General features: G+C 33.4%; 1 protein-coding gene across 2 annotated transcripts in view; it reads left to right on the forward strand.

Moving 5' to 3' along the window:
* The first annotated feature begins 675 nt into the window (after positions 1-675).
* The window catches only part of LOC123531794 (uncharacterized), a 51,796-nt gene continuing 36,844 nt past the window's right edge, over positions 676-15,627 (forward strand). The window contains exon 1 of one of the 2 annotated variants that reach the window (XM_053517398.1): positions 676-873. In XM_053517398.1, the coding sequence (XP_053373373.1) occupies positions 780-873 (94 nt within the window). In that variant the 5' untranslated portion in view covers positions 676-779. Of the gene's footprint in view, positions 874-14,953; positions 15,083-15,627 lie in introns of those variants that run through there. The other variant, XM_053517401.1, reaches the window with a different exon arrangement.

Raw genomic sequence — 15,627 nt, forward strand, 5'->3', positions numbered from 1 at the left:
ATAAACCATGCTTCAGGGTCTGGTATGATAACGTGTTTTTATCATTCACTAAATAAATGACGATGTAACTCAACCTCAGATATCATTATAAACTAATGGAAAATCTTGCATAAGTTAGAGCATATAAAAGTATTAACAAGAGACGACAAATTAATTTATGAAAAGTGTATTACATATACACATAGGTAACCCAAAATGCATTTAATTATATATGTATTCATTCATTTTGTTTTGGCTCGCTGGACTTATTTGTAACTTAAAACCGAAACATATATATAAACAAAAAATAAACACAGTTGAATTCATATTCTTAAAAATGAATTAGCTTTACTCTGATATAAAAGCTGGGTTATAGATTCACCTGTTATATAACGGGAACAGGTTATTCATGTTTTTCAACAGACTAGATTAATTTATAAATTTTCTGACAAGAACGAGTATCAACTTATTGCAGTAAAATTGTGGCACTGAAAAAAAAATAGATCACACTCTTTACCAAAGTGTGATAATATAATATTGTCTTATTGACAATTTATATTTTGTTTCATTTTTATGCTTTTTAAAGGATAAAAATTGCATGTAAATACTACAGAAAAAATAGTCTAATAACTGTATACATAAAAACTAGACTACTTTAAAACTTGAACAGAAATACGTAATTTACCTCTCTTGCATACACTCTACAAGCTGCTGAGCTTGAATACTCGGCGCTATTTTGTCAGTGGTTATGGTACAGACAGGTTGCTGTGTAATAGTGATTTTCTATAGGAAGAAAGAGTATGAATATGAATTTCAGAGTGAAGTTCTGGATTAATTATTTTGTTGCAACAGTGATTTGCGTGTGCACAATTAAATGCCAGTTAACCACAGACGGTAAGATTACAAGAGACTTTTCCAATAGTTATTCGATTTTATGACACTTATTTCCTCAAAAATCTGAGTTGTCTTATTTATTTTTGGTATAATTGCGAATACATTGATTCAGTTACGTTTAGAAATTAGATAATATTAATACTTAACTGTTAAAGGAAATCGGGCCTTTAAGAACAATATTGCATGTCTGAACCTACATGTTAATCAGAAGTATTGGTATTTTCAATATAGTGCAGTAATCTTACATTTGTGAATTATGCAAATAACATCGTTTAGAATCCACTCTCCTTATGTCGAATATGTTACTTGTTGCGGTCGCTTACGCATAGCGTGAACGTTTAAAGCCAATCTTTGACAACTGCATCAGTGAGTCGACTTTTTGACCCAGTTAGAGCATTGGACTAGCAACCAAGTGACCCGGGTTCGAATCCCGCTACGTGCAATTAGGATTTCTCGTCATAAAAATGCTATAAAATATGGCTAAAAAAGAACCACTTGTTTTTTTGTGGAATATGTTTCATGTCATCGCAGTTGTTAACTAGACATCACATTTATTTAGTGAATACTTCTTGATTCTCAAAAAAAAACAAAGTAGGAGATTGAGTGAAGACTGCTCATTTAGTATTGATTCATAGTTTAAACAGGATTCGGTAGAAGGCAGCTCGTAGATCTATTTATAGAAATGCAAGATTCATATTCAAATACGAAACAATTTTGTGATTTGGGCCAAAACGACTATTTCGGATATAAGTTCGTGAATTTGACCTTTGCATGAAATGAAAGAGAATGCTACTGATTTGTTTGTAATTAAATTCCGCAGACTGACTCAGCCATGAAATCCACGAAAATAAGTCCTCAAAAATTATTATAGGTATATCCTTTAATTTTGAGTATTATCTCGGGATTTTCCTGAATTCACGCGCATAAAACTCAAATGTATATAAACTGACAACTGTGTTTTTTTACAAGATGAACAATAAAATTATGGCACGAACTTACTGAATAAAAATATATCTTGTAACTGGTCCATCTCATAAATAAAGTAACTGCACCTTAAAGTCCTATAACAAACAAAAGGAAAATAGCTTTTGCAATTACCCTACAAAAGCTTTTTAATATTAAACAACAATAGATTTATAGCCCTGAATGTTTATACGGTTTTTATTCCTGATAGAAGGAGTTTCCTAAAATAGATGATCATCTGCTGGATAACATATACAGTTTACAGTATGTCTGCGAACTTCTAGATCAGCTTTCTGGAACTGAAGTGGAAAAGCCTTGCTTCTTATCAAAGTTTTAATAATAAATCCAATTTGATATTCTGGAACATTTTATGAAATACTAATTAAGGAACTGCGACTGTGTTGATTTTTTTAGTGGTGTAAAAGATTGACTTAAAATCAATATATGCTAAACATGTTAAATCTATTGAGTTATTAAGTAGAATTTTCTCTAATGTGTGTTGGTTTGTTTTGTTGGGTGTAACGTCGCACCGACACAGTTTAGGTCATATGGCGACATTCCAGCTTTTGATAGTACAGGAAGGCCCCAGTGCATTATTTCATCACGGCCATGCATAGAAGAACCACCGACCTTCCGTAAGCCAGCTTGATGGCTTCCTCACATGAAGAATTCAACGCACTGAGTAAGACTCGAACCCACATCGGAGAGGGGCAATGAAGATATGAAGACAACGACATTAACCACCCGGCGACGGAGGCCCCCTTGTCTAATGTATCTATCACATTTATATATTTAATACCTTTGTACCTCACCAGAACGGTGTACCGTCACATTCATGGCAGATTTGACATCAAACTCCCAGCAGCGATTAACTCTCAGAGTGGTACATTAATTACTGCCATCGCAAACCTCGTGACCAAGAAAATCACGTGATAATTGACAAAAAGTAAATACTATTTTCTTACTTTCGATTTTATTTTTGCATTTTATTACCTGCTTAGCCTATGATTCAGGGTCCGTAATGAGTGCAATGAATTATGAATTAAGTGTATAAAGTCTATAACTGAAGGCCTTGTGAGCTACCGAGGTTTTATGAATTACATTTATAGCTGTAAATGATTCGAGGCCTTGTGTTTTACTAAGATTTATTTAGTGTATAGTCAATGGTACACATTTTTGTGTGCTACCGAGGTTTTATGACCCCATCAAATATATTGTAGTCTTAAGTAAATAGTAAATAATATATACCATTGGCTCTTTTAGTTCTCTTTATATCAGAAAACTCTGCTTGATGTTTACCCTAACTCATATATTTAATGAACAGAATGCTATTAATAAGTGAAGACTGTCGTACAAAAAAAGAGAAAAATTAGCATCAGTTTCAGCCTTAGAAAAACTATATTCATGATTTCATTCTGATTATTTCAATGAGTACAATATAACTATAGAGGAACATGATCATTTAATACTCTCGGCAAGTCGGCAGTTATACTTGCAATTTCAGCAGATTTTGTATCACATAATTAAGTTGGAACTTTAGAAAAAAACATTGCAAACAAGCAAAATTAACTTACAAACAAGTAGTCTCAACTTGACATACAGTAACTGAACAAGATAGTGAACTTGTCCGGAAAGCTAGATTGTAATTTTTCACTATAGATCTAGGTTTTTTTTACATCACTTAATTGGAATTTGTACACTCGTCAAAGGCTATCTCAATAAAACTTCAGATCATCGAATATTATCCATTGCTGAATATCGCAAATTAAAAGCGCTTTATGCTTTAACCCTCGTTTGTGAAGTAAATTGATAAAATAACAACAACCATAAAAGGTACATAATCACACTTAAAGATTGTTTTTATGAATGTTTGATGAACTGTAACGTAGACATTTAATACTGACGTCACTGCGTGTTATATGACAGATACAAAAGGTCGTTTTTCGTTATCTTTATCATTATATTTATTCATTTTCTAAGTGATGCCAAAATGTCCAACAGAAATGAAATAGCCACATTTTATATAGGAGAGCAGCAGAATTATATTCATGTACTATGTTGTGCTATATTTTCAATGTAACTATAGTTTTATTTGCTACACTGCTCTGGCATAAAAGACAATAAATAGTTTCATCTGTCCTATGACGAGAACAGTGTTTATGTGATCAAATGTATCGTTCTATAACTTTTCTTTCCCGTAAGAATATCAAATTATCTCTCAGCCTGTGATATATTCGCACAGATGAAATGGAACACAATCTGCATGACGTCGCGATAAATATGAAAGATAAAATAATGTGTATAGATTTTTTTGTAAAAAAAAATAAATACTTTCTACATTTCTGATTTTACGAAGGATAAACATGTTGTATGAACATTCTAAAAAAAAGTCTTGGTAAAGCTGTCATTGTAAAAGTAATTCTAGACTGCTCTTAACTATTTTTTACAACTTTACATTCGCCAAGCGGCAAAGTTGAAACACTCAACAATTCTTTTTAGTTTAACGTTTAGTAGCATACCACCAAAATCACAGAAATATTTGGTAAACAAACAATATCTTTACAAACAATCTGTCAGTCCAATACCTCTTTTACCAAGTTGTCCCATAAGACTGCGTACTTCGTTTGTTTGTGCATTAGCATTTAAAACTGGGTAATATTCTCACATGCTAGTTAACTACAGACGGTAAGCATATAATGCAAGTCACGTTTGAAATAACTATATGTTTTTATCACAGTATGTTTTTTCCCAAAATGAATTTGAACAGAAATTAGATAGAAAACATTGATTTAGCGACTTTTAGAAATAGTTAATAAAAGCAATTGGGAGTTTTTTACAGATACTACCATTTAATGTATGCCTGGACAAAAATCGGAAAACATGTATCAATCTTTTTTTTCAATCTGATAAACAATTTATAATTAATCATACCTGGTAATTTGCAAGTACAAATGACATACTATTGAATCGAATTCGACTAAAGTAGTTGAGTCATTTACATCTGCTTCGTACGACCAGCAGGAAATAAATTACACAACTGTTCAAAATATCTCAATGTGCATTTTTGTGCGGTGACTCGTTTTATAAATTGCATATTGAAACCGTTTGAGCCGTGCCATGGGAAAACCAACATAATGGGTTTGTGACCAGCATGGATCCAGACCAGCCTGCGCATCTGCGCAGTCTGGTCAGGATCCATGCTGTTCGCTTTCAAAGCCTATTGCAATTAGAGAAACTGTTAGCGAACAGCATGGATCCTGACCAGACTGAGCGGATGCGCAGGCTGGTCTGAATCCATGCTGGTCGCAAAGTCACTATGTTGGTTTTCTCATGGCACGGATCATTCTATGACAAGTAGTATTAAGTACAAATTTGTGGTTGCATAGTAAAGTCAATGGCTTAAAGGTGTTTTTACCGACCTTGTTGTTAACTGTAAACTGACCACTGGCACTTCAAAGGGAAGGTAGTAAACCGTTCAGACTGTTTAGAACTAGTTCAAATATCATTTCTAAATCTCATTTTTAATCTTAAAGAACGCATGACATCTCTGGCATTGAAACTATGAATGCGATGGCAATACGTTCCACTGAAAGAGACCTAAAGTAGTGCGTTTTCAGGATAGGTAGTATATTTTGAATTAGGAATATTTAATGTTGGATTGCACTGGCAATAGAAATAACAATCAGCTAAAAGAATTCGATTTCGCGTGCTATGTTTCTTTGGAAATGGTACACAATTTTATACAAGAACAGTTGAACAATTCTAAGTTTAATTATCATGTCACATATTTTGAGATAATGGACATCTGGGAATGAATCGGAACACAAACTAAAGGCCTTATATAAACTGATGAAATAGTCGCTTTCAAATTGACAAAGTTATACTGAAATCAGCGTAGCAAAGCGAATGTCGTTTGGTATGAAATAATACTTCTCATTTTGAAAGCGTATTGTCCTTAATTTTTTAGTATCATTAAATCATTCAATTCGTATATAAAATGTGGATAATTCTGCTAAAAAAGTAAAAATCATTCCAAATTGTCCAATTCATTAAAAAGAAGCACTTGTTTAGCTTATGCATTTAAAAATACTGACTCATTACGTAAAGGAAATAGACATTTAACATTAGGCCAGACATACAAAAATTATGTTTTTGGTATGTGCACATTACTTGCAACGAACTCAATTTCACCGCGTTCATCCGTGTTTATATCCAATGTACCCTACTTAAAGAATATGCACGTTAACATGCATTATACTCGTTTTTCAGATACGAATGATTTCGAGAGATATTGAAATTACCCGAACCTAGAAAATGTCATCTTTGCATTTGACTTCATCAATATCGTGTTATAGCCTGCTTTCTGAAATCATGAAAACCTCATTATTTTCAGCTGACAAGATTCTAATGCGTCCCAATTTGGAAGTTTATCAATTCGTTTTATTGCCAATTGAAATTAACCATCTTTACATTCCTTATATATCAACTTACAATTGGCACTGATTTGTACTTATTTTTTGTTTCAAGGACATGCAGATCTGTGAAATAAAGGAATCAGTTGGCGCATTTATGTCTGGTGCAATTACAGTTTAAAGAATATGGCTTTGTGTGACTAAATACGACGCCTAAATAATTAAACTGTTTAACAGCTTCTATTTGTACAGCATCATAATAGAAGTGTTCATTTTCTTTCAAACGACTTCTTTTGCGAAATACCACAACTTTTGTCTTTTCTGTCTTATCACTCAGACCCAACATGTCAGAATAATATCTTAATGTATCTAGATGGCTTTGCAGTTTTAATAGGGCGGGGTTTCAGCAAACAATGCCATGTTATCTGCATAGAGTTTTACAATTAATGTGATTTCTATGATTGTGAAACCAGTAGATCATTCTTTGATTGTAAAAAGAGCTCCAGCTCCTCGACGTATAAAGAAAAGAGCAAAGGAGAACACACTTCGCCCTGTTTGAAGCCTACAGCTATATTAATAAACCAAATTCATCGTCTGAAATAACATTATGCTTTTCACACCAACCATTCAGTCTGCTATTGATCGTTTTGTAAATCAACTGGTGAGTGTTTTCAACCTTACTTTGAATTCGTAATAAGTAATGTTTTACCTCCGTTGAAATGGTATTACCTCTGAATAGAGCTTGACCCTTTCTTCACTCCCTTTATCATAACCGCAAAAATAATCATGTTCGACACGAAAAATACTAGTTTCGTACGAGGTGAAAAAAATATCATCATTTCATTAACTTCATTTGAAATTCATGGCCTATCTGGTGATCAACAATCATATACGTGAGGCTACGCGAATATTATTTTCAAACCACTTAAATACTTCACTATAAGTCAATAGAGCAAAGGGAGTGTTGATATGACCTTATTTTTATTTCTTTTGACACATATGTAAGCACTCTCCCTAGAGTCACAGTCAACGAGTGTCGTTTCGTTAGTTAGGCGCGTGTATTTCCTACGTTCGGTTTGATGTCGAAAATCAAAGGTGGATAAAGTTATAGCTGCTAGTCGCGTAAATATCTTTTTGCAGATAAAAGATTTCACATCCTGTTTTGGTCAGCAAAATAGAAATTCTTTTCTTTAATTTCACTTTGTAGAGACTGAACTACTGCAGGAATATATTACAGGGAAAAGTCTTTATTCCATTTAAACACCAATAGCATCCTATCTAATCTCACATGTATACATATTATGTAGGTTATATGAGTCAAAGTGAAATACTGGCTGTTTAAATTCTACTTTCAGTTTTGTAAATCAATATTTTGAGAAATATATATGATGAATTTAGTCTTGATTCATCCAGTGCTCGTTGCAAGTTCACCTAATTTTACGGATATAAGGTTTCCTAACATGACTGAGCATATCTGTGTATTATAACGAAAACAAACTACAAAATGTCTGCAAACTTCTAGATCAGGTCAATGGAAGTTAAAAGAGGATTTTTATCAGTCTTAATAACATTGAAACCCGACATTTTAAAATAGTGCACGTGTATTAAAAATTCTCTTATGAGCACAGAAAACGTCTTGAAATCTGATATGGCCGTACTTACTCAAATTACTTTGATTCATCCATGTTTGGTATGTTAGACACGTAGTAATATCTACACGGACCTACTATTATTTTTGAATGAAATACTATCATTTAACAAATTTTAAAAAGCTTTCGTTAAAAAAGCACAATAATTCAAAGTCACGTACATAACAAAATCATTTTACCTACTACGATCTGTTGTTTTTTACCGAAACATTCATTTTTAAAAGAAAGCTTTTGCTTATAGGTATTTGTGAAAGAATTAATTTGGAATATGTGTTTAACTTGTTTAAGAGATGTAAGTACTCGCTTTATTAAATCGTAACCTACGACATGCATGAATTTCGCCTTATCCGAAAATGTGGCATGTCAAAATGGAAAACATTTTTACGGGCCACTATGGAATATAAAACATGCATGACAGGTATGATAAGTGCCAACGCCGAAACTCAAAGACGTAATCGTTTTTAGAATTTTATTTACCACAACACTGTCCCGCCTTATTCTTGACTAATACGACATTACAATGATCATCATTACCACATTACATCATTATATGCAATTAAGCAAATTTTATTACTCTCTGTCCTCTTGCCATATCATTTTGAATTCCAGTCTGACTATTAAAATTGCACCTTTCATTTTCTGTAACTTTCTCGCTAAACAGCTCGCTTGTCTTGACCGAGAGTTGTCTCTTTTTGGTGGGTTTTATGTCTGATATTCCAGGTTTGTTGTTACCATGAGTCCACCCAGGTGTTATTTCAGGCACGGATCGGCACCTGGATAGAACCACCGACCTACCATAAACCAGCTTGATGGTTTTCTCACATGAAATACTTTTACTCACCCCAAGCGAGGTTTAAAGCCCCCCAGCGGTCAAAGGCAAATGATTTGAAGTCAGCAATTTTAACCAAGCGGCCACTGATGTCTCCAATTACCAGTACGCATATTCTCTATTATTATATCTTTTAACGCATAAACGGTGTATATGGATTCCTTTCTGAATGGTTAATGTAACAGCACGCAAATGTGATAAATAAATTATTTTCAATTTGAATGTCAAATATTTAAAACATTAGAAATTGTTACTGAAAAAGAAGGATAATAGACAATTTAGAGAGGTTTTTGTACAGTATTATACACTTATTTCATAAAGGGTCATTTTAGAGATATTATGTTATTTAGGATTGTTATAAGAAAATTGCATCGTTGTTGAAATAACCATGGCATTTTTATGTGATACAGTAAAGATATGAAATAATCAGCATGTTCGTTCTGTCAGTTAATATGTCAACATTCCTGAATGTAAATTATATTCAGTAATTTTCCTTTGAACAGATTTAACATTAATTTGTAGCTTCAATTTTGTATAACACAAACGCATAAGTAATAACCACGAATACTAATTAGATAATTGGCCTATAGGCTGGTTTTGTTTCAGTATAAAACAGTATGAATTAATGTTTGATACACAAAATCAGTGCATGACGTTTCGTGAATATCTTCTTTATTAGACAAGATCAAGATATATACTGTAGTATTTAAGGTGGGAGTCGGAACCTTTTGAATTTCTGAGGTATCTTGAATCTTTAATCTGTGAAAAGATCCTGTGGATGCATAGATCACAACTTTGCAGCATAATAGCACCCTCGTTTTGACCGAGTCATCATGGCAGATAGTGACATGTGAAACACCCCTCGTAGCAACTGAAGTAGAATCATGGATGTCTTCCATGATCCCAAAAGGACCAGAAAATATGACACTACTGAGTTCAAGTAAAAACAACTAACAGAAACGAATTATTAAAACATATCAGAATACCATTTGGAAGAAGGGAAATGAATGCAGACTCGGTTGGACTGAGGTTTTCTACACTAACTGTGTAAGGACACTAACCGTGTAAGGCTTCTCATACTGTGCTCTTATATTTGTTGTTTATCCCTAGTTGGGTATTGTTTTATTTGGGATACATGACATTGACCTTTCTAACCGGGCTAACATACAGTTTTTGTTTTCAACTTATAAATTAGTTAATTTTATTATAATATTTTGATTCATATAGTCATATTTGCGTTCCTTCACAGAAACATGTCCGGAGACTGAGGATAGTCTAATTTTACAGTGCATAACTTTTTCTACACACAATATTTATTGTATTGCTCAACACGCAATGTCAATTATCATCTAAACCCAAAATACTGAGAGAAAATCTGTTTAGCAGTTTACTTCAGGTCAATAACCTCATCTGCTCTCATAAGTAAAAGTGTTTAGGTTCAAATAACCAATTACGTTATGAAAGTACATGGCTACACAACATCTCAGCTAACAGAGGGGATTTTTGTCGGTGTTTGTCTGATATCTTCTCCATTCTTACAGAATCAATTAGAGATACAAACACGATTTCTCAACCTGGTTTAAATGAAATGCTCTGTTTTGCCGCGGTCTTTCCCTCGAAGTTCGTAAACTGCTGTCGTTATCTTACCTGTAGTGATATAGTCCAATCAGAACGCAACCCATAGGGAATTGTGGATGCGTCTCTTACGTAGGTTTTACGGATCTTTTTTATGGTCCTTTTTAGGTTGCGGGTTTATCCCGCTACCAAAGTTAAGTGTATTTCTGACAATCATGTAGCATCTTTATTTGATTCCAAATCACATCCAAAGGAATTTGTTCATGTGCTACACAAAGTAGTCCCATTCATGAACAATGCGGATGAATTATCAATGATCAAGCAGTTGTTATTCATCCTCTATCCATTCACACTGGTCATTTAGATTATATAAGATCTGTCAATGATTAGGTATTCCAGCCCATGGTTACATCACTGACTTCCAGCTGTTCATGTAAGGTCAGGCAGAGTTTATATTAGATATGAGGCACATTAGTATTTGTTTCTTATACATGTATATTTATAGATTGGCATTTAAAATGAAAATAACTCTAGCAAAACCCGCAACCACCAGTCATCTCAAGGCTTTGATTATACGTCGTACATTTTCATACAGCGTATTTTTAGCTACATCTTTAGCTTTATTAACGAGGATATGTATTTGATCATCAGGAATAAATGCAGAGTATTGTGAATTTGCCATACCAAATATTGGTTTAAACCCACCATCAGTTTGCGGCGGTCAAAGGCGGTGTCTCTATTTTAAAGCACCTTATTATCCGTACAGTGCTGAAAAGTTTGTTCATTGTGATATTGCTGCTGTTGTTGTTGTTCTTCTTCTTCTTCTTTGTTTATATTTTCTATTTATGTACAGTGTTAGGCCAAAAACATTAATGTTTAGTTTCGCGACCACTTTTTGCAAAATTCAATGAGGCAGTGCGGATTTTTTTTATTTTTATTTTCTTTTTTTATTAACGACATTGCCCGTTTTATATGGAATCCAGTAATGTACATCCATTTCTAACACACTTAAAGACATTGCATCTTACGTAGATAATAGTTTATCAGAACAATACTTGTTCTGAATGTTACTTTGTGCACTCAATATATTCTGAGAAAAATACTGTATATATTAAACAAGAAATTGTTGAAGCATGGACACCAGACGAAATTGACGACAGACAAAACACGATCACAAAAGCTCATATTGTCACTTGGTGACAATTGAGCTATAACAAATTATATATCAAAAGAAACTGGAATGAAAGCACCATGAAAGTTTGTATATAATATGTTTGATGATGTTTTTCAATTCATGTTGATAGGAAAATTATGGTGGAATGTTGGCACATTAAACCGATGTCCGACAGTCCATATCAAACCCGGGTTGTTGGTGTAGGAGATACAGTCCTGGACTTGTAATCTCTGGCACCTCTGACTGAAACAGGGTCGTACGTTCGAGCCCTGCTACCAACTAGGATTCTTTATGTGAAAAAGTACGCAGCTTCTTATGGACTTCAGGTTCTAGAACTTGTCTTTCCCAGGAGTGATGGTTAAGTGAACTGACAGCCTGATATAACTGAAATAATGCTGAAAACGGGCGTAATACCGAACACAGAAACTGACCCATATCAAAAGGCATTTCTTGTATATAATTGTTTTCAATGCAATAAAAAAAATATCAACTTGAATTTTGTAGTTTCGTTTTGGCACGAATCATTAATGTATAATGTACGCTTATAGAATAAACAGAACACCAAACGACTATTACTCAAGATAAACAGAGTAACAGTTCTTGACGATTTATTCGTTCTTACTTATTTTCGTTCTTTCGTCCTCAGTTTTAGTTGAATTTTCTCTTTTCTCGAATTTTGTCAATTTTTCATTGATAAAAATTTAGATGCGGCGGGTCAAAATCGTATGCGGCGGGGCCTGAAACTAAACTTTTTTATTTTTGGCCTAACTGAGTTTTTAAGTTTTTTGGTTTGTTGAACATGATTTTGGATAAGGACGGTAATTATGTTTAATGAACTGGGTGTGTTCAATGTTCTTGATTCAGTAATTCATTAGACTAGCAAATAAGAAATGTTCATGGATGTTGACTTCAGATAACAGACAAATGAAATCATTCCTGATGATGATAATAAACTATTTAAAACTTATCTATAAAATGCATCCTTATCTGCAATAGCGTATCACCAAAGTCTGACTGGTTAATCTAACATCATTTTGAAGTAATATTGAATGCAGCGAGCAGAAAGAGGTGTATATAACATAGTGACGAATCGGTTGAGTTTCGATGCTCGTACAAAAACACGCTTAAGGTTTAGGAGTATATCACCAAAACACAGAAATATTTTATAAACGAAAAACATCGTTACCAATATTTTACTTAACCATTACATGTTCTGCCGTACTGTCCCGTACTGAAAATGTTCTGAAAAAGTTGTCCCCCTTTGAAAATGAATGCTATTTGTAAAGAAATAAGAATAAACAATTGCTGAAAACTGTGTTCCACTTAATTATGTAAAATTTCAACACTCGCATGCGATTGCAAATGAATCAAAACTAACATGTGTAACAGTTCTTTGAAAATGGTGAGTTTTTGAAGGCGTTTGACTGCCCGGAAGTGGGTCCCATTTAGGAAGTCTTTTTTTTTCGGAATTCAATGTTTATTTTAGTATACTGACACTTGTTGCGTTGTTTTTGTAATGATAGCCTGTATATTACTTATATTACTCTACAAAAGAAGTGTCAGTATACTGATATAAGCATTGAATTCCGAAAAAAGAATTGTTTAAACAGGCCCCACTTCCAGACAGTCAAGCGCTTTTAAAAACTCATCATTTTCAAGGAACTGCTACACATGTTTGTTTTGATGCATTTGTAATAGCGTGCGAGTGTTGAAATTTCACATAACTAGGTGGAAAACAGTTTTCAGCGATTGTTTATTTTTATTTCTTTACAAATGGCATTCATTTTCAAAGGGGGACAACTTTTTCAGAATATTTTCAGTACGGGACAGTACGGCAGAACATGTAATGGTCAGGTAAAATATTGGTAACGATGTTGTTCGTTTATAAAATATTTCTGTGTTTTGGTGATATACTCCTAAACCTTAAGGTTTAGTAGTATAACACAGAAATATTTTATAAACGAACAACATCTTTACCAACAATTTTCTGTCCATTACATGTTCTTACGTACTGACTCGAATGACTGGATACTTAACAGTATTCTCAAAAGCCCCCAACCCCCACCCCCCCCCCCCCTTTAAAAATGAAAGCCATTCATAAAGAAATAAAAATAAATTGCTGAAAAACTACGTTCCTCCTACTTATGCGAAATTTCAGCACTGGGACATTATTGCAAAGGTATGTAATAGTTCTTCGAAAATAATGAGTTTTTAAAGGCTTGAACTGTCCGACAATGTGGCCTCTTTATATCGCCTTTTTCCGAAATTCAATGTATATATAAGTAAATAAACTATTGTTTTCTAGAGTAATTTACATGTCTTATATGCTGTTCAATTTTCATGTAAAACAATTCTTTTTTTTTTTTTTTTTTTTTTTTGATTTTGGTGTTGTTTGATTTCTTTTGTGGAGCTAAACGTTAATCATTGCATTATGGCTAGTGTAGTATCATTTTGAAAAACAATTCCAATATGTTAGTTTATCACTCTGTGTGTAGTTACCTACATTAGTTATTTAATATTCTGCGGTACTTGTTTTTAAATTTAACATGTTTTTGTCTTTTCGGACACAATTGCAAAAAAAAAAAAAAAAACAGAGTCAAAGAATTGCTTTAAGATATTTACAGCCTTAAGCTTTGCCCTTATATCAAATCTATATAGCAACCTGAAAGTTAGAGCATTTGGTGTCTATTAAAGAGTAACAACTTGACATAACTTCCTTCATGTCTATTAAAGAGTAACAAAGAGTAACAACTTGACATAACTTCCTTGATGTCTATTAAACAGTAACAACTTGACGTCAATGATCTATCTTTGTACATACTATATGGGTATTTTTATACTTAATGAACGATGTACGTAATATACCCGAGTACATGTGGTCTCTTTCTGTGGTAACAGAATTCTTAAAAATCATTTGAGCCACGCCATGATTAAATCAACATAGTGCGTTTGCGACCAGCATGGATCCAGACCAGACTGCGCGGATGCGCAGGCTGGTCTGGATCCATGTTGGTCGCAAAGCCATTATGTTAGTTTTCTCATGGCGTGGCTCTTTTTCTTTTTCCTCCGGCATAGAAGAATGATGAGCAGATTCACCTGTCTTATAATGGGAACAGGTTGTTAAAGTTCTCAACAGATTGACTTATATTTTATCAATTCATATATTCCTGGGCCGAATTGATCATAAAGTGTTGCGGAAAAAGAACATCGCACTAATAAACGTGACTTACTCTTCTCGAAAATACAATAAAGAAATGATAAAATAAATCTTGTTTTATTAGATATTCATAAAATTTTACGTTTTTCATATTTTGGTCAAAATATAACTATTATAAAAAGTAGTTGGAAAATAAGCACCTACTGTGAAAAGTAGTGTATACATAAAACCAACAGGCTGTTCTTAAATCTTATTTACATCTCTGCAATATACTCGGCAACCAGCTGTGGCTGAAATATTCAACATTTTTGCAGGTTTAATATAGACACTAGCTGTTGTACAGACAGGTTGCTGTTTTAGATATGAATTCCGGATTGATGCTCTGGGTTAATTATTTTGTTGAAATATCAATTTGTGTGTACATCGTCAAATGCCAGTTAACTACAAACGGTAAGGGTATCTAATAATGCATGATTGTTTCAATATTAAGATTTGTAATAGTATTCTACAAATAAGATTTTAACAGAAATTTGAAATGAAGGTTACTTTGGTGCTTGGCTTGGTTCCATTCCTTATTTTAACCACACTTAAAGATAATTATAAAAACAATCGGACAGTTCTCTTCTACATATAATACAGTAGTTAATGCATGTCTGATCCGATATTATTTTACAATTTGATACAAATTTTCAAATATATATATTTGATTCCTACTTAGAAAATTAGCAAGTACGTCGATACATTATTCGTTTTTTATAGGACTAAGTGACTGAGGTGGTTCTGTCTTTCTTTCGTAGATGACCCCTTTTTGTCTTTCAAAAAACATTAAAGCTAGAAAACAAAATCTGTAAAAAGATCCTTTGGAAGCAAAGATTGCAACCAAGCAGAATAATAGCAGACTTGGTTTGAAGGAGTCTGTTCATGAGAGGTAATGAAATATGCAACACCTCTCACGCCCCCGAGCACCGGCTTAAGCGGAACCTTATTAGATAGAT

This window comes from Mercenaria mercenaria, chromosome 11, assembly GCF_021730395.1.
Source record: "Mercenaria mercenaria strain notata chromosome 11, MADL_Memer_1, whole genome shotgun sequence".
Lineage (NCBI taxonomy): Eukaryota > Metazoa > Mollusca > Bivalvia > Venerida > Veneridae > Mercenaria > Mercenaria mercenaria.